The sequence below is a fragment of the Phacochoerus africanus genome, chromosome 2, assembly GCF_016906955.1.
Source record: "Phacochoerus africanus isolate WHEZ1 chromosome 2, ROS_Pafr_v1, whole genome shotgun sequence".
NCBI lineage: Eukaryota > Metazoa > Chordata > Mammalia > Artiodactyla > Suidae > Phacochoerus > Phacochoerus africanus.
This window is the reverse complement of record NC_062545.1, coordinates 21,106,571-21,126,223: the sequence shown is the minus strand read 5'-3', so window position 1 is coordinate 21,126,223 and position 19,653 is coordinate 21,106,571. Positions and strand designations below refer to the sequence as shown.

General features: G+C 40.6%; 1 protein-coding gene across 4 annotated transcripts in view; it reads left to right on the top strand.

Moving 5' to 3' along the window:
- Positions 1 to 17,905, top strand: part of STX11 (syntaxin 11) — a 31,063-nt gene extending 13,158 nt beyond the window's left edge. The window contains exons 1-3 of one of the 4 annotated variants that reach the window (XM_047770015.1): positions 9,230 to 10,317; positions 11,102 to 11,188; positions 16,623 to 17,905. In XM_047770015.1, coding sequence (XP_047625971.1) covers positions 16,628 to 17,491 — 864 coding nt within the window. In that variant the 5' untranslated portion in view covers positions 9,230 to 10,317; positions 11,102 to 11,188; positions 16,623 to 16,627 and the 3' untranslated portion in view covers positions 17,492 to 17,905. Of the gene's footprint in view, positions 1 to 9,229; positions 10,318 to 11,101; positions 11,189 to 13,108; positions 13,133 to 16,622 lie in introns of those variants that run through there. The other 3 variants (XM_047770016.1, XM_047770017.1, XM_047770014.1) reach the window with 3 other exon arrangements.
- The last annotated feature ends 1,748 nt before the right edge of the window (positions 17,906 to 19,653 follow it).

Sequence of the window (19,653 nt, the reverse complement as noted above, 5' to 3'; positions counted from 1 at the left end):
CTTCAATGCTTTGTGGCTGATCAGTTTCTCTCTCTCAGCTTATATAATATCCTCTCTGGAATTCCTGTAAATTTGGAATATGACCTTAAAGGATTGGACCCCTAAATTCCCCATCTTTTCTGCTTTTACGTTTCCTTCTACTTTATGGAAAAGGGTCTTCCATTCACCTGCCTGTAGGATCTAGGTCAGTGCGCTGGATAGTAGGGGAATGGAGAGGGCTTGGAGGTCCAGCATTCCCTAAAAATACCCCCACTTAATCCTCCTTTTTTCAGTTGGCCATCTCTAACCCAGTCCAGATTCAGAGTCTAGCCTCACTGCTCTTCTTCACGGTAGGACAGGGTAGATAGGCTCACTTCATAAAAAGGCTTCTGGTTGTTTCCATCGTGGTTTAGCAGCAATGAAACTGGACCAGTATCCATGAGGACACAGGTTCCATCCCTGGCCTCGGTCAGGGGTTTAAGGATCCAGTGTTGCCGTGAGCTATGGTGTGAGCCAAAGATGTGGCTCAGATCTAATGTTGCTATGGCTGTGGCAGCTGCTGTGGTTGGCAGCTGCAGCTCCAATTAGACCTATAGCCTGGAAACTTCCATATGCTTCAGGTGTGGCCCTAAAAGGCAAAAAAAACCAAAAAAACAAAAAAAAAACAAAACAAGGTTTCTAACCAAACACTTGTGTTGTTACTTTGCCATCCTCCCCTCCTTTTCCATCAGTACTCTGCCTTCAATTCTGATTCCCAAGCCATTGAGAACTTAATTATGGTGTGACTTTGATCCTTTCTTGGTCTTCTCCGCTGCACACTTAGGATTCAGCTTTCTTATATCTGTTGGGCTAATTACCACTCGCCCATTTGCTCTATGACCTCCAAAATGTCGTTGCTACTCTTTTCTGTCTTGTTCTTTACCCCATTAGCTAGCGTATTCCTTTTCTTAAGTTCCTTTTGTGGGGTTTTGGAAGGACGCAAACGTAATGTTCAGTTTGCCATTTTACCTAGGATATAGGTCTTCTTTAAACATACAAATGTGTTTCCTGGTTGCGTAGTATGTTAAGCTACTAGCACGTAAGAGTAGATACATTTATCAAAATAGGTAAAAGTAGAGGATAGAACATGGGACTGGGATGTTTAAGTGGATAAGTTTGAGTCTGGATGGACCATGGGGAGAGCCGAGCTATTTCTGGCTGGGGGGCTTGCCTGGAAGGAAGGCAGGATGAGATGGCTGTGGTAGCCTGGCCGTCTTTCAGCCAGTACAGATTAGGGGCAATTAAGTTAAAAACAAATAAACTCTCATTTAGTTTTCCTGTTAAATAGTTTTGGAGGGTGCATATGTTTACCAATATGAGTAAAACTATAAGTGTCACGCGAGAAAATACTCGCCTTCATTGAGAATTCACTCACGGTGTGTTAGGCGTTTTCTAAGCACTCCCAGAGATTGACAATGTTATTCTAATCCTTAGTGCTAAGAGCTGGGAGTCCAAAGTAGATTTATTCAACTTTGCAGCATGTTTTAAACACTAAACTGTTATATCGTTATGTTATAGATGATACCACTTATTGAAATTAAGAAAAATTTTGTAATTACATAGAAAACTAAAGATGTATTTCCTTCATTATCTTTATAATTATTGAGAATTGTTGAGAATGAGCAACTTGCATAAGTTTAGCTCAGCTCTGCCTACATTTTAAATATTTCAGAAGTCTTATTTCATGTTTTTAACATTTTCATTCCTCTCTTTAAAAATGCTTAATAGGGAGTTCCCATTGTGGCTCAGTTGGTTACGAACCCCACTAGTATCCATGAGGATGCAGGTTCGATCCCTGGCCTTGCTTGGTGGGTTAAGGATCTGGCTTTGCTGTGAGCTGTGGTGTACGTTGCAGATGCAGCTTGGGTCCCTTGTTGCTGTGGTTGTGGTGAAGGTTGGCAGCTGCAGCTTCGATTCGACCGCTAGACGGGGAACTTCCATATGCTGCAGGTGTGGTCCTAAAAAGCTAAAACAAACAAACAAACAAAAAACCTCAAAAACTTAATATGAACATTTTTGCTCATCTAAAAATATTCTAAAAATATATTTTTAAAGGACCAAAACCATGAATCTTTTGCTTATTGAACTAACCTCATCCTCTCATATTTCCTGGCACATAGTAGATACTCACCAAATACTTGTTGAATAAACACATGAAAGTCTCTGTTCCAGTAGCAGGTGCAAGCACATACATCTGAAAGAGGTGCACAAGAATCTCAGTCACATAGTCTGTTTTATGACTGTTATTTAAGATCTCCTTACTGTGGTGCCCAACTTGGTTTATTTAACAGATGCTTTTATTTCTATGCTCTTGTATATATTTTAGCTAATATAATTGAGTTTTTTTTAATATAACGTTAAAATCTAATTAGGGTATAATGAATGCTCAACAGAAAGTAAAAAGGAAGGGTATGCTATTTAAAACTGTATGTGTTTCATGGTTGCTGGTAATTATTCTATATGGGTACTGATGGTCTGTTCATGAGAGAACAAATCATTTTATATTTTTTAGAACAGGTTTAAAGAATACTTAAGAACAGAGTACCGAGAAATCCCATATACCCCATACTTAGTTTCCCATTATTAACATCTTACAGTGCATTTATTATAATTAATAAACCAATATTGTTATGTTATCAATAATTAAAGTCCATACTTTACACAGATTTCCTTAGTATTTACTTAATGACCTTTTTCTGTTCTAGGACCTCATTAAGATTCCACATTATATTGAGTTGTTATGTCTCTTCAGACTTCTCTTGGCTGTGTCGGTTTTCTTCCTCATTTTTTTAAAATTAAAGTATAGTTAATTAAGTATTGTGTCAATTTCTGCTGTACAGCAGAGTGACCCAGTCATAGATATCTATACATTCTTTTTTTCACACTCTCTTCCATCATGTTAAAGTTATTCTTTAGTTATAGAATTTTCTGCAGTTTCGGTCCGATAGGAAGTTACCCCAGACTCCAGTCATGAATATTACCAACTACAACTGCAAAGATGCAATGTCTCTTTAATACAAAATACAAGCTCAGATAGAAGGGAAATTTTTCATTCTGTTAATATTAAAAGGTCTGTAAGATTATATTTTTTCAGTGTCTATTGGTGTTGATTCTGTATAGTACTAACGAGCACTACTGCTATGTGGAACAGTTTATATTGGGGTCAATATATAAGTTTGGTCAGCTCCTCCTTTTTAGCTTGTTAGTTTTGTTTTCAGGAAGTTGTTTGTCTTCTTTAAGTGTAACGTGAGCTGTTCACTTTGCGGTAAAACAATTTCATCATGATAAGGGAATTTGTTTCCTTGGCTATCTTCTTTATGGTACATGCAAAGCCTCTAATGCAAACTCGGCTGAGCTTCTGAGTGAATACAGGGGATTAAGATTCTGTCACCTGAGTTATAGGAATAATAATAGAAAGTGACAACAGAAGAGTTGTTTGGCTTTATAGGATCATTTAAAATCACTTGACCTGCCCATGTTTCTTAAGGAGTAATACTTGTATTTTAACTACACTACCTGGCAAAATAAACTGACTGTGGATGGCAACTGTATAAAATAGTAACTTCTAATATCACGTTGGTAAAATACTTTTAAATTTATGGAGTGCCTTTCTATACATTATTTACCTCGTTTAACAATCAAAAAAAGAAACCCTCATGAGATATGTAGCGTCATTACCATTTTACGGATGGGGAAACTGACACTCAGAGATAAGAACTGTCTCGCTCCATGAGACACGGCTAGAGATGGGAGTGGGGAGAAGTCCTCTGACACCCAGGGGGGCTCGCCTTCTCCCACACCGCATTTGTTTTCAGGACTCAAGTCATTTACCTAAGGAGCAAGATTTCTTCCCTGTATGTCCCTGTATCCGACGGGAAAGAAAAACAGCTCCTGCCTCCAGCACTAACAAAACATTGTGGGGTGGGGTCAAGAAAGGGGCTTACCTTTGTGAGACATTTATGAGGGAGATGTTCAAAGGATGTTTCCCGAATTAAAATTGTTCATCTGTTCCCAAAAGAGAGCCTAGCTACTGACTGTATAAACACTGAGTCCTGAAGATAGAAGTCCTCGGATTGGCTTAGGCCCTTCCAGACTCAGTCTCTGGGCTGTCAGGAACTGGGGTAACCAACTTGAGATTCTTAAGCATGAAAATAAAACAAAGGAAACCAGAACAAATTTTTTAGAATTTTCTTTCCCTTTCCAGGTTGCCTTTGGTGTCCCTTTGTATCTGATTTCACCTGCACAAAAATGTTAGTGGGGCCTGCCCTATGGCCCTGCACCCCTGAGGGTGCCCCTGGTGGGAAGAAACCCCCAAGTGCTCCTGCAGTTTATCAGAAAAAAGTTCCGTTATTCACAGTATCAGGGCAGTTCTTCTGGATGCTGTCTCTTAAGTATTCACAACCTTCTGGAATAGAAAAGAGTCTGGAAGAATATATATTAGACTTTTATCATTGGTTATTTTATATAGTTATGATCTATAGTGATATTAGATGTTTTTACTTTCCATGTAAAACAATTCTGTGTCATTTATTTCTTGTTTATAAAGAGCAAGTGTTGCTTTCGTATTCAGAAAAATAGAGATTTTACCAAAAAAGAATTTTTTAAAAAGTGATTCAATAATCTGATAGCTCACAGGTATTAGTGTTCACTTACAATTATGAGATGAGTAACAAACTGTTAGTAAGAAACTTAGTAGTGGGTCCACTATTTATACTAATACCGAATCTGCATTAGTTTCTTGAGTGAATGAAAATCACAGGATAGATGCTCATTAGGGGGCATATACAGGGGACTTACTCTCGTCTGGGCATTCTTCTAAGAGCTTTACATGGATTAGCTCATTTAATTCTCTTCATCATCCTATGCAGTTGGTATTTATACATTACAGAGAGAAGGTGACTACAAGGAAATGTAACAGCAGCAAACGTTTAAAAAGCACTTATCTATTAGGAAATGCCCTCTCTTATTGCTGGGAACCCTGGAATCAGTGAGGAAGCCCAGGCTAGTCCCAGTAGTGGCAGAGGGTGTCTCCCCAGGCTTCAACATTAAGCCACCCTCTTCCACTGCCCTGAGTGGACGTGGAATTCTAAGCAGATTCTACAACTCTGCAAAGTATCCTGATTGCCTTAAACCCTCTGGAAGGTCAGTAGCGTTATAACCGACTTATGATGTTCCTTAGAAACCAGGTTTATATTACACTGATTCTTATTCTTTTTAGTCTGATAGCAAGAAATGTCTCTGGTTCAGTCTAACAAAGCGGGGTTTGGAATACGGCGGGAGAGTCGTGGTGGGGAGTTGCCTTCTGGCCCAGCTGGTGTTCTTTACTTTGGTGATCTGAACAACAGACTTGGGATACATTTAACCATCTACTGCCAGTGCAAAACTGGCTTTTCAAGTTCTCAGAACCTTTTATCAGACTGAAACTCAGCCAAGGTTAAAACTGTCCAGTATCTCTGGGCTGTCCTTCCCCCACGGCTCAAGAACCCCGATTTAGCACACTGCATTATCAAACAGCCTCGGCTGAGTCTTTCTTGTGGAGGCTGCCTGTGTGAGAGATAATCTTTTTTTAGTATCACTTTTTTTTTTTCTCCTCACCATGCTTATGACCACAATCCTCAAAAGGAAAGAAAGGCTGTCCTCAGACTTGTTAAGAAACATATGCTCCTTCTGTGTATGCTTTATAGTAACATTTGTAGACAATATGAGTAGAACATTATAAATACACACTGCCTTCAAATCAAGGTGTGTAATTAGGCCAGGATCATCAAAAAGTTGTCATCTATCAACAGGGAAATTATTTGGGACACGTTGCTTATGTTTGTATTTTTTAAATTGTGGCAATAAACTTTGTTTTCAATGCAAGAACTTTTACTTTCCAAAAATTATCACTTATCCACAACTCATGTCATCCTCCTAGGTCTTCTTTCAGAAGAACACACATAACGGCACATAGAGAAACTGAAAGAGAGGTGTATCAGTTAGCTTTGTCAGTTAGCAAACCTCTTCCAAATCACAATTTGTTATTTCTCACTGAGGATTAAATGAGATAATCTGTGTAAAGCTTCTACAACAGTATCTGGCAGAAAGTAAATACTGGGTTACCCTTCCGACGGGCCCACCTGGGCTCAGGCATACATATGCAGCAGTGGGTCCCCTGGGGGCTGGCCTCTCTCTTCCTGTGGTCCTCCTCCTCCAGGAGGCTAGCTCAAGCGGCCTCACAGAGAGCTTTCAGTGTTCTCAGTATTAAGAGGGGACAAGCCCCAGTGTGCTAGTGCTGTTCAAACCTCTGCTGCGTCGTGTTTTCTGTTGTCTTTTTTTTTTTTTTGGTCTGTCTTTAGGCCAAACCCACAGCATATGGAAGGTCCCAGGCTAGGGGTCGAACTGGAGCTGCAGCTGCTGACCTACACCCCAGCCACAGCAACATGGGACCTGAGCCACATCTGCGACCTACACTGCAGCTCACAGTAACACTGGATCCTTAACCCACTGATAAAGGCCAAGGATCGAACCATTGTCCTCATGGATACTAGTCAGGTTTGTTACTGCTGAGCCACAACAGGAACTCTCTGTTGTCCTCTTGATCAAAGCAAGTCTCATAGCCAAGCCCAGACTGAATGAGGAGCAAAACTGACACAACTTTTTTTTTTTTTTTGAAAATGGTTCTTTCAGTTTTAATACAACATAATATAATCATGCATACATTCAAGTATACAGACAATTAGCGTTGGATGCCCCCTCACAAAAGAACTATTAAAAACACTTGGTCAGACAGATGTGATTAGTATGTTGATCTCTGCCCAAGACAGGCTGGTCTCCTCCTCTTCCATGTGTTCTCCAAGCTGCACCGTCTCTTCCACGGGGAGCCCGCTTATTTCCTAGCCCCATGCATGGCTGCACACGGACGGCCGAGGAGGCTTCACTCCCCAAAAATGCCCAAGGTTAAGAGCTTCCATTAACAAGGTATCGCTTTCCATCCCACTGCTTCTTGATCAGAGGTGCTGTTAAGAATTGGCCCTTTTTTTTCTTTTCTTTTTTTTTTTAGCAATCAAGTAAAAATCTGCCTCTGGCAAAAATTACTCATTTTTCTGTTATATAAAAAATGTTTACCCCCATTGTAGGATTTCCAGACGTCTCATCCCATTGAGGCGTCGGCCTCTACATCCAGAGGCTTATCCATGATCTGAATCACTTCTGGACAGCCCCTGAGATGGGGATCCTCTTGATCTTGGAACAATGAACGTCTTAGTTATCTAGTTATCATAGATAACTATCATATGTTATATACCTATGTAGTATTTATATAGGATATACATATACAATATATATGATAGCATAACTATTGTATATTGCAGTTATCTAGTTATCCTAATTATCACAGACCAGTGACCTTCCCATATATATCCAACATATAACGGTGAAATGGGGAAAAGATAACCTAAAAAAGCTACTGACACAGAACACAACCAGCAATCTACAGTCCACGGCAATTCTACTCAGGTCTGTGCTGCCAGGCGCCCCCACTCCTGGGCCAGGAGATGTTCCTTGATTAGGACCCACTTCTCCTTCTTGGGAGTGATTCCCTGGCGTCTATTTCTCTACTGCTCTTGGGTCTTTGAAACAGATTTTGAAATAGTCTTCCTTTTCCATAGGAAATGGCTTATTTTTGCTTCTAAATAGCTTCCTTGGCTTACTTAGTTCCTACTGTAAAAAAAAAAATCAAGCACCCAGAGGCCTCTTTTCCTTTGAATGGACTCTGTCTCTTTAGGTCATACTTTTGTGCTTATCAATAAACCTCTCTTAAAAACTTTGTGGATTTCCTAAGAATGCCATAGAATCTAGGCCCCTAGAACCCACATCCATAGTTTGTTTTTGTTTTTGTTTTTTTCCCCAATTAGACAGATCTCTCTCTACTCTGCCCTGGGCATCAGGTTGTTAGGAGATAGCATCTCTATGAGTCTAAGAGGCCCTTTTGTCCAGCTGAGAAGGGCTAGGAGGTACCACGTTAAACTCCACAAAGGTCTTCACTCTGAGGCCATTTCTCTAAGAATCTTGTCTGTCAGCTGGAGAAGCTTGAGAGGTAAGAGATACTGTTTTCCAAAATCATGAATTCTGGTTCTTCTCTATTTTCTCTAAATGATGCATGTAACTAGAGAATTCATTTTTCAGCTCATCTGTTTCTTGCAGAGCCTTATATGCAGCTAGAAACACTCAATGAACACTTCCAACATTCTGCCTGGAGATCTTTGCAGCTAAACCCAAAGCTCCTTGTGTTCATTTTTGATCTTTCATGCTCCCATAGGCACCACTTTTGCCAGTTATTTTGCTACAACATAATGTGGGCTGCCCTTTTCCCTGAGTGCTGTACAGCTTCCTCATCATTTTGCCAGCCTCTACGAACAGCCTGATTGCCATTTTCCTGGTGTTTGCTAATAGTTACCTCACTGCTTTTCACCTGCTGTCTGGTCCCAAAACCAATGCTGAATGTTTTAGGCTTTTGTTATGGCTACGTGCTAGTTCTTGGTACCAATTAATATATCAGTTTTTGTGGCTTAGGAAACTGCTACAATTTGTAGTGGCTTAAAACAGCACTGATCAATTCTGTCAACTGGCTGATCAATCTTTGGTTGGTATCTCCTGGCTCATTCTTGTAGCTTCAGTCAATTGATGGGTTAGGTGGGGACGGGGTTCAGCTGGAATTAGTGAGACTCCTGGGTCTCATCCTCCCGTAGGCCAGCCCAAGCTTCTTCATATAGTTGTATCAGGGTCCCAGCAACAAGCTCTTTCACACGATGCTTTTCAAGCCTCTGCATGCATCATATTTACTCATGTCCCATTAGGCAAAGCAAGTTCAGTCTCACAGCTACACCCCAAATTCAAGGAGTTGAGAAACAGTCTATACCTCCTGATTAGAGGACGTGTAAAAAATGTGTAATAAATTTTCTTTCACCCTTTCACAAAAAGTATTTACAAATCTGGAGTTCCCATCGTGGCACAGTGGTTAACGAATCCGACTAGGAACCATGAGGTTGCGGGTTCGATCCCTGGCCTCACTCAGTGGGTTACCGATCTGGCGTTGCCGTGAGCTGTGGTGTAGATTGCAGACGTGGCTCGGATCCCGCGTTGCTGTGGCTCTGGCATAGGCCGGCGGCTCCAGCTCTGATTCGACCCCCAGCCTGGGAAGCTCCATATGCCGTGGGAGCGGCCCCAGAAAAGGCAGAAAGACAAAAAAAAAAAAAGTATGTACAAATTTGAGGGGAAAAGAATGGGTCACATAGGCAATCAGGTCAGGAGAGTAGGATGTGAATTGATGGTCATCACATCATGGAAATAGTCTAACAATCTGATGCTTTCATAGTTATTGTGAAGACTGTTGATGGATTATATATCAACTATCCAGCATAAAGGTAGGCTCATATTGGGTACATTGCTTTTTCCTTCCTTGCTTTACTTAGTAGGTTTGACTCTAGATGGGTCGCTTACTATTGTTAAATGCTTGGTGTTTACATAATTTCTTGGTCTGATACAATCTGTACGGGAAGTGAGAGGAATGTCAGTAGCCGTAAAAGGAGATAACTGAGGTCAAGTTTGACACTGTAACCCTAAGAAAGAGAAATATTTAAAAACAAAAGTTCACCACCACCCAGTTCAAAGATGTTAATAATTGGACTTCCCATGGCTCACAAGGAAGATGTTAGTAATAATAAACTGAGTTACCAATACATTGTGTCCATTGTCTTCTCTGTAAGAGAGTAATGAAGTGTATCAATGCATTTTTGAAGAGGTTTTCAGTAAAAAGGAGTGAGTGCTTTTCACATTTGAAGGGAGAAACTTTGGTTAGGTAAAAATAGCTTACACACACACAAAAACCTCATGCACTAAAGTTTGGATAACTGGTGTTGGATAACTGAGGTTTTTCTGCACTTTTCTAAAAAATGTCAGCCAAAGAGAATAATTTGTTTTCTTGGAGAACTGAAGAGGGGTAACCAGCCAACAGGATTATGATCACTGACTCAAAGGATTTTAAGGGAAAGATGAACAGAAAAGGAATGTAAAAATTCTTTGGGATTTTTTTTTCATCCTTAACTAGTATTATGAGTTGGAAAAGGTCATTAATGATTCTGGAAGCTCTACTGATTTCTCTTTAAAAAAAACACTCCATGAAATAGTTATGAAATATAAAGTTTAATTAAACTGGACTCCATGATTTATTCCCCATCATTTTTTCTTTCTACATAAATGTCTTCTGTATTTTCTAGCCACAAGTTTGCTTCACATACCAGGACTAAAGCCGAATCAAATGTAAGGTGCAACAACAACTGTGTTTGTTTGTAAATGCTAATACCGATAACAGCAGAAATACTTGTGTGGATGATTTGACCTTGATCCTGGAGCACTCACTGCTCTTGTTACTCTCTCCCTTAGCAAGCCCATCTTCTACCATTTCCTCAGTTGTTACTTCTATGCCCCTGACTGCAAAACTTCTACCTCTAAGTAGCAGTGCTTTGGTATTTCAACAGTCTCGGGTCAGTCATAACCACAGTGAATCTTTGTTAGGAGAGAATTATTTATGATTATTAATAATTTTGTGGGCTTCTGGCAGTTATGATGAGTGACTACTTGACTGAGTGCTGCATTATATAGTATTGGAGAAACTCCGATATGAAGAAATTATTGTAGATGGAGTTCCCGTTGTGGCTCAGTGGTTAACGAATCTGACTAGGAACCATGAGGTTGTGGGTTTGATCCCTGGCCTTGCTCAGTGGGTTAAGGATCCGGCATTGCTGTGAGCTGTGGTGTAGGTTGCAGACGCGGCTCAGATCCTGCATTGCTGTGGCTCTGGTGTAGGCCGGTGGCTACAGCTCCAATTCAACCCCTAGCCTGGGAACCTCCATATGCCGTGGGAGTGGCCCTAGAAAAGGCAAAAAGACAAAAAAAAAAAGTTATTGTAGAAAAGAAGGTAGTAGTTGTAATAGTGAAAAGATGTTCATGTGTTCATCCAGATCTAGGTTTTCAGATGCTTGAGGTAGGTAAAAACCTATTTTCTGAATCTTCCTTTCCCTCTTTCTGAATCTTTGCCTATCAGTTGTTTGGTTTTCAAGACTGCCCCAGTCTTGGGACTATTATAAGCTGTTCAGAACTGCATGATGTCTATGGATATGAAGCTGCCATGGTAAGTATCTATGGAATGGGTCACAAATTTGAGTGTGCATTAGAATCACCCAGAGAGCAACCTAGAGCCAACCTAGAGCCTCTGAATCAGAACCTCCAGGGTCCCAGGCATCTGTGATGTTTGCAGCTCTCCAGAAGATACTGTTGCCTCCTAAAGTCTGAGAGTCTGAGTTACAACCATCTAGTTTTATCTTACACAAAATAGTATTGCCTACTGAAAGATGATGTAGCACAATTCTCCCTAACTTCCCTATGGGATCCAGGTCTCAGGATGACATGAGTGCCTAAAAAGGAAATCAGGAAACAGAAGCAGATTTCTGGTAGCTGATTGTAAATTTTCTTTTGAATTCTTCATCCCAAGTTGACTCAAAGTAGGGTTTATTTTAACAACTTTATGAATATAATTTATCGAAGTTCATTACATTAACCTTTATTATAATGAGATGGGAAGGCCAATAGCATTGTTTGATTTTTTTCTTTCTCACTTACCCTAGCTTCCTTTTTCAAATATCACAGTATAGAACTAAGTTACTGGATGTAGAGCTTCATTTTGACATTCTTTCAGCACATACTTCTACAGTTTTGTATGACTACAGTTAAGGAGTACATGTTAACCTTTCAGGGAATATTCTTAGAAACAGCATCCTCTTGATTGACTTTACATTGAAGTTTTCCTAGTTTTTGCTCTTTGGCAACCAGGAGACCTTCTAGATCCGTGGGACCAAGGCATTTGGGGCTGGGCTGGGCCAGAAAAGGTGGGCAGGAAGCCAAGGTGAAGGCCCACTTCTTGCCTACACTCCTCTAGAGAATCTTGAGGTCCCCATGCCTTTCTCTCTCCTTAGCAGACCATGGACTTGAGCCTTCAAGGGAGCTTAGACCTTCACTTCGTTTAGGACCCACGGCTTCATGTTGTTAGGTCCTGAGAAGGAATGACCATTTCTAAACATCTTCCAAGGCTATTTATGATTTCAGTGCACTTTGCGCTTCACTGTATGAATGAAATGGTTCTCCCAAGTAGCCTTTCCAGGCTTTAGGAGAGCAATACAGAGCATGGGACCTGTCTAGGACTAGTGGGAGACCAATCAGCAGGTCCCAAATGTTCTGGTGTGCGGTGCTGTCCCTTAACCACCCCTTCCCTCCCACTGTGGCGTCTCCTAAGCCCTCCTTGCATCTATCACCATTGCTTGCCTTTTTCGTTAAAATTTATCCATTCTCCATCCCATTCACTTGTTGCAGAGTAGAATATATTGGGTACTAAGTTAAGCAGATACAGTTCGACTCCATACTAGCGAGCCAAGGTACTTGCCCCATGTCACATAAGATGGTAACCTGATTGTAATGCATACATCTCAAGGAAGGACCTTAATTCTTATTGTATAGCACAGGAAACTATATTCAATATTCTGGCTAAACCGTAATGGAAAACAATATGAAAAAAAATATATATGTGTGTGTAAACTGAATCACTTTGCTGTACAGCAAAAATTAACACAAAATTGTAAATAAATTACACATCAATAAAATGTTTTTAAATGTTAAAAAAGGACCTAATGAGTTAGTCCTTTAAACAAATATTTATAGTTTTGTGGGTCTTTAATTAGTAAATCTACGTGGACATTATGAAAATGTTGGAAAATACAGAAAAATACAAGAAAGTTATTTTTTTTAATTTTTAATTAATTAATTAATTTATTTTTTGTCTTTTTGCCTTTTCTAGGGCTGCTCCTGTGGCATATGGAGGTTCCCAGGCTAATCAGAGCTGTAGCTGCTGGCCCGCACCAGAGCCACAGCAACATGGGATCCGAGCTGCGTCTGTGACCTACACCACAGTTCACGGCAACGACAGATCCCCAACCCACTGAGCAAGGCCAGGGATCGAACCTGAAAACTCATGGTTCCTAGTCGGAGTTGTTAACCACTGAGCCACCACGGGAACTCCAAGAAAGTAATTTAAACCATTTATAATTCTATAATTTGAAGAAAAATACAATTGATATTTTGATGTGTATTTTGATGTTTCAGGATATATGCATGGTAGCACTGCTCGTCCTCTTCCCTTTGCCTACTTTTCCCTACCTAAAATGGTATTTACATTTCTCATACCATTAGATAGGCTTCTAAACTCTGTGGATATGTAGCAATCAATACCTCTTTTTTTTTTTTTTTTTTTGTCTATTTGCCATTTCTTGGGCCTCTCCCGTGGCATATGGAGGTTCCCAGGCTAGGGGTCAAATCGGAGCTGTACCGCCAGCCTACACCACAGCCACAGCAATGCCGGATCCTGAACCCACTGAGCAACGCCAGGGATCAAACTCACAACCTCTTGGTTCCTACTTGGATTTGTTAACCACTGAACCACGACAGGAACTCCAATATCTCACTTTTGCACTTTAAATTATTTTTGGATTTCTGTGTAAACTGTGGAGATGCAAATATTTACAGCAATGAGCTTCACACACTCTGCCTATACTCTTAGAACAAATGTACTTAAGGCAAAACAAATGAACATTTTAAAATCTTTTAATACATATTATTAAACTGCTCTCAAAAAGGTTCTATAAGTTTGCCCTCCTATGAGCATTTTTTTCAGGGTTCCCAGAATCCTTACCAATTTAAAAAAAATTATTATTTAAAAAAATTCTTGCCAGCTTGGAGCGGGGTGGGGGGGGTTGGGGGTGGGATCTCAGTGGCTTAATTTGCATTTCCTTGTTTTGTTAGTGAAGTCCCTCATGACTCACTTTTATACAGCCACTGAAGATAGCTGGGGAGAGTGGTTAAGTGGGGCTGCCCTACAGCCTGACTATTCCTGACTGGTCTGGGACCTTTCCTTAATCTGTCTAAACTCATTTACCAACTCTGATAATGACAATACCTATTTCATAGAGTCCATAGGAGGATTAAAGAGGGTATCACATGGAGTTCCTGTCATGGCTGGGAGCCTCCATATGCCGCAGGTGTGGCCCCTAAAAAGACCAAAAAAAAAAAGAGTATCATGTGAAAAGTCCTTAGAACATGCATACTGATCTTACAGTAACACACGATGCATATTAGCTCTCCTTACTCCTTACGTTCTCTAGCATTTCTATTCTTTTTTTTTTTTTTTTGGTCTTTTTGCCATTTTCTTGGGCCGCTCCTGCGGCATATGGAGGTTCCCAGGCTAGGGGTTGAATCGGAGCCATAGCTGCTGGCCTACACCAGAGCCACAGCAACGAGGGACCTGAGCCAGGTCTGCAACCTACACCATGGCTCACGACAATGCCGTATTCTTAACCCAACTGAGCAAGGCCAGGGATCGAACCCACAACCTCATGGTTCCCAGTCAGATTCGTTAACCACTGGGCCACAACGGGAACTCCTCTATTTCTTCTTATATGAATTGCCTTTTCATTGTCTTTGTATGGACTAGCGGTTTTTGTTTTTTCTTTTGGGGGAGACAGGAGTAAGGACATTAAGATAACGTTTACTTGTTATCTACCATATATTGCACACACACCCCACTTGTGGTTTGTCTTTAAATTTTATTCAAAATGAGGAAATATTTGGAAATCAGGTAATTCAAGCCAGGGAAGGCATAGTTTTGGACCAGCCTGAGTCTTTTTCCTGACTCTTAATTGTGCTTCTAGGAATCACTTTCTCCATTATTGAGAAGGCCTGGTATTGATTTTTGTCACCAGAAAGCAGAAATGGCACTTTAAGCAGCATAACTTGTATTAAAAGTCATCACCATGGAATAAAACTTTGCTTAATTTATGTAAATACTGATCATGGCAGATGAGAGCCCATGGTTAATATTTCACCATTTCCCATTTATCACTAAATCCAACTTGTCAGCATTCCATTAGTGGTGCTACAAAATTAATTACTTCAACTTGAGGGAAGCTTTTAATTTGAGATCAAGCTCCCTGAGAGATTGAGTAGCCACTAAGTGCTACCACTTTTCCTCTCTTTTCTGCAGATTATGTCATAGAAAGAGAAACTTTCTAGCCACAAAATCTTGTATAAAGGCAAAATATTCATGATTTTGGCATATATACATGCTACTAAAAATGAAAGTTTTTCACTTCATTGGAAAAATATGGACATAGAGAACATTATTTTGCCTGCTAAGCAGGGAATCAATGAGAACCATCCTCATCGACTGAGGTGCCAGCTTGTTTCAAAAAGCCATTAAAAATGGGCAAATGTTGCTGTTGTGTGATAGATAAATGGAAGTGTATATTATTGCTGCTAGACTTGTGTATGATTGAAATTTTCCATATAAAACTTGTTTAAAAAGCAGTTTTGTTAAACACCTTTCACTTCTAATTCTTCATCTGGCTTTTGCCATGTGATTCCTGCCTATGTATATGTCTTTCTGCTCACCTCTCCTACTTAAAAATGACATAAAACACTGAACTGTTTCATTATCTCTTTTACTCTTTTTTTTTTTTTTTCAGGGCCTCACTGGAGGCATATAGATGTTCCCAGGCTAGGGGTCAAGTTGTAGCTGCAGCTGCCAGCCAACACCACAGCCACAACTATGCCAGATCCGAGCCTCCTCTGTGACCTACATCGCAGCTCACAGCAACGCCAGATCCTTAACCCATTGATGGAGGCCAGGGATTGAACCTTCGTCCTTGTGGATGGTCAGATTCGTTTCCGATGTGCCACAATGGGAACTCCTCTCGTATTCTTAATATATTCCATTAGAATATACTGCGGAAATATTTTTAAGCACTGAGTATTAAACACTCAAACTGAAGTATGTAGCAATGATATTAGAAGAGCAAGGAAATGTCAACTTCCAAATTTTATATTTTCTTATTGGATTTTTACCGTCGTTCTGTTGTTTCCATTAACCATGTTTTATATTTATTAAATTTTTAAGAGGAAAAATAAACCACGATTTATATCATTTTTAAAAGAACTGTTTTGATGCATAGAACTGAGGATGTACCAGATTGAGGACTGGTGCTGAAATAGACACAGAATAGATAGATAGCACTTAGAGTTGGCCCCAAAGCCTTGTAAATTGGCTGTCCTTATTCAACAATCATTATCTTTGCCAGTCTTCTTATTTTTCCTTTCGCTGATGTGTTTTGATTTGCAATTATGAAGAATGTAAAGGAAGAAAAAGAGTTGGATTCCCAAAGCAATCTAAAATTTGAAATTGCTGATTGTATTCTGGGCACCTCTACTATTGAACTGCAGATTCCTACCCAGCAGCTGTAAAATACAAATGTGTTCATGACTCTTAGTCACATTAGTCCTTTATACTCATAAGAAAAATGTCATTGGACATTTAACTCCTTTACTGCGTTTATTACCTATACCCAAGAGTAAAGAATCTGGAGTGCTAAGCAGTAAGCAGAATGTTTATCTTAATCTTCAATTCCCTCAACGCAAAATATCTGACCCTCGCTAGAGGAATTTAACCTCAGTATCTCTACTTGCAGGCAAAATGAAGGACCGGCTAGTAGAACTTGTGGAGTTAACCAAGCACTATGACCAGCAGTTCCCAGAGAAGGACGATGACTTTGACTCACCCCACGAGGACATCGTGTTCGAGACGGACCACATCCTGGAATCCTTGTACCGAGACATCCAGGACCTTCAGGATGAAAACCAGCAGCTGTTTACTGACGTGAAGCGGCTGGGAAAGCAGAACACCCGCTTCCTCACGTCCATGCGGCGTCTCAGCAGCATCAAGCGTGACACCAACTCGATTGCCAAGGACATCAAGGCCCGGGGTGAGAGCATCCACCGCAAGCTGAGCGCTATGAAGGCGCTGAGCGAGGAGGCGCAGGCAAAGCACGGTGAGCACTCGGCTGTGGCGCGCATCGCGCAGGCGCAGTACAGCGCGCTCGCCCGCACCTTCCAGGCTGCCATGCACGAGTACAACCAAGCCGAGATGAAGCAGCGCGAAAACTGTAAGATCCGCATCCAGCGCCAGCTGGAGATCATGGGCAAGGACGTCTCGAGCAACCAGATAGAGGACATGTTCGAACAAGGCAAATGGGACGTGTTCTCCGAGAACCTGCTGGCTGATGTGAAGGGCGCGCGGGCGGCCCTCAACGAGATCGAGAACCGCCACCGCGAGATGCTGCGGCTGGAGAGCCGCATCCGCGACCTGCATGACCTCTTCCTGCAGATGGCCATGCTGGTGGAGCAGCAGGCTGACACTTTGGACGTCATCGAGTTCAACGTGCAGAAGACCCTTGACTACACCGGCCAGGCCAAGGTACAGGTGCGCAAGGCGGTGCAGTACAAAAAGAAGAATCCCTGCCGGACCATCTGCTGCTTCTGCTGCCCCTGCCTGAACTAGCAGGCCGGCAACACCCGATCCCAGACCTGAAAGGGCTAGTAAGCACCCTGGGAAAGATGTTGAGGCCGTTTGCACTGGGATGAGTTGCTCTAATGCCTATGGACCTCGCTCTTTAGAGAAAGAAAAAACTCAAGGTCCAAGAATTCCAGCCCAGCTCGAACTTGGAAAGAGGGTACATGTCACCCCATTGTTTCTTCAGTAAGGACAGATACCTCCTGAAATTTTGTGAGATCATTATATGGCACATAAACACCCTCGCCTCTTAACGGAAGCCAAATGAGGAACTGACATTGTAGTGTACTCTACGGTAAATGTCCAAGGCACGTTTGCTCATGAACCTCTAGGAGGAAGTCAAATTGTGCATCAGCCCATTGTGTAAGGACTGGTTATTAAAACTTCAATTCATTTACCCTGTCCTGAAAGTACCTTGGTTCTATTCATTTTCGAGTGAAATTGACCTTGGGAAAAACTGCACATCTTCCTTTTCTTACTCTTTATCTGGTTTATGCTATGTGATTCCCACATGGATGTATATCTTCTTTCTGCTCACCTCCTCTACTTGTTTAAATCACAAGTATCACTGTTTCCTCAACTCTTTAATATCTTCTATCAGAATATATTTGGAGGAGTTCCCGTCGTGGCACAGTGGTTAACGAATCCGACTAGGAACCATGAGGTTGCGGGTTCGGTCCCTGCCCTTGCTCAGTGGGTTAACGATCCGGCGTTGCCGTGAGCTATGGTGTAGGTTGCAGACGCGGCTGGTGTAGGTTGCAGATGCGGCTCAGATCCCGCGTTGCTGTGGCTCTGGCGTAGGCCGGTGGCTACAGCTCCGATTCAACCCCTAGCCTGGGAACCTCCATATGCCGGCGGGAGCGGCCCAAGAAATAGCAACAACAACAACAAAAAAAAAAAGGAATATATTTGGAGATTTTTTTCCAAATGTTTTTAAGCACTGAGTATTGAACAAGCACTCAAATTAAAGTTTGTATGTCACATATATATTTTTCATAAATAAAAATAATTTAAAATTTCTTTTTACTTGATTTTTACAAATGCATATATATATAAATGTAAAGTACAAATATTTACTAATGCATGTACATAATACCAATTGGTTTAACTTTACTTTTGTAAATATGGTATATAAATATCCAGGAAAATATTTTTACTGGTTATTAGTATTGATTTGCTTGTTTCATCTGCATCTCAGTAGTCCAGTTTGGGTCAAAACTTGGTTTTGAACAGCTCTGTCTTGGTTATGGTGGTAAAGACAGATATAAAATTCTGAAAATGCATACAAAACTAGAGATAATAAAAATGGTCTTAAAAGTAATTACTTTTGTTTTACTGTGGCCCATTCCTTTCATGCATTCAAATGTGGTAATTTAAAATAAAAGAATCCTGTTTTTCAAGTTAGTGGAATAAACACATTATAAACATCCTTTTTTATGCATTTGTGTCTTGACCATTTAAATCTTAGTCTACTTTTTCAATTATTGTCTACTAGCTGCCTGAGGTTGCAACATCTGGATGAAACTCTGAATAGAGGGGGGAAATGAAAATTAATTCACATGGGGGTGTGTTGCTTTCTCTCCTGAGTTATTTACAATAGTTTAACAAAATCATCCTGTTTTGGAGATCTGGTTTTGTTTGCAAACTTTGTAATGCCCTGACTCACATTTACCATGTTTTCTGTCTTTAAGTCAACTCTTAACTCTTTCCACTCGCTATTTAATAAATGAGAGAGTTTATTCAATGGTCGTTATTCCCAGAGTTTTCAGACAGTGAAACTTTAATAGAAATAGAAAGAAGAGTATGTGAACTCTTTGGAACTCACTGACTAGCCTGCTTATGACCGTGAAATCTAGCCCTGCTCCTAATTTTAATTTCATGGTTAAATATGAGAATTGTGGAAACCAAGTCCCACTAGGCTTTTCTCAGATTTCTCTCATTTCTTTCTCAGCTAATTCCAGAGATGTGTTTCACCTTTGACTTAATTCCCTTTCTCTAAAAAAAAATCTTCAAACAGATTCATTGCTGTCTTTGATAAGAGGCAAGAGATTTTATAAATATAGTCCATCAGCTAGTTTCCACAAAAGAGAATAGTTGATGAATTCAACCCATAAAGCATTTTCTGCATTTAGAGCCATTCACAAAAGTCA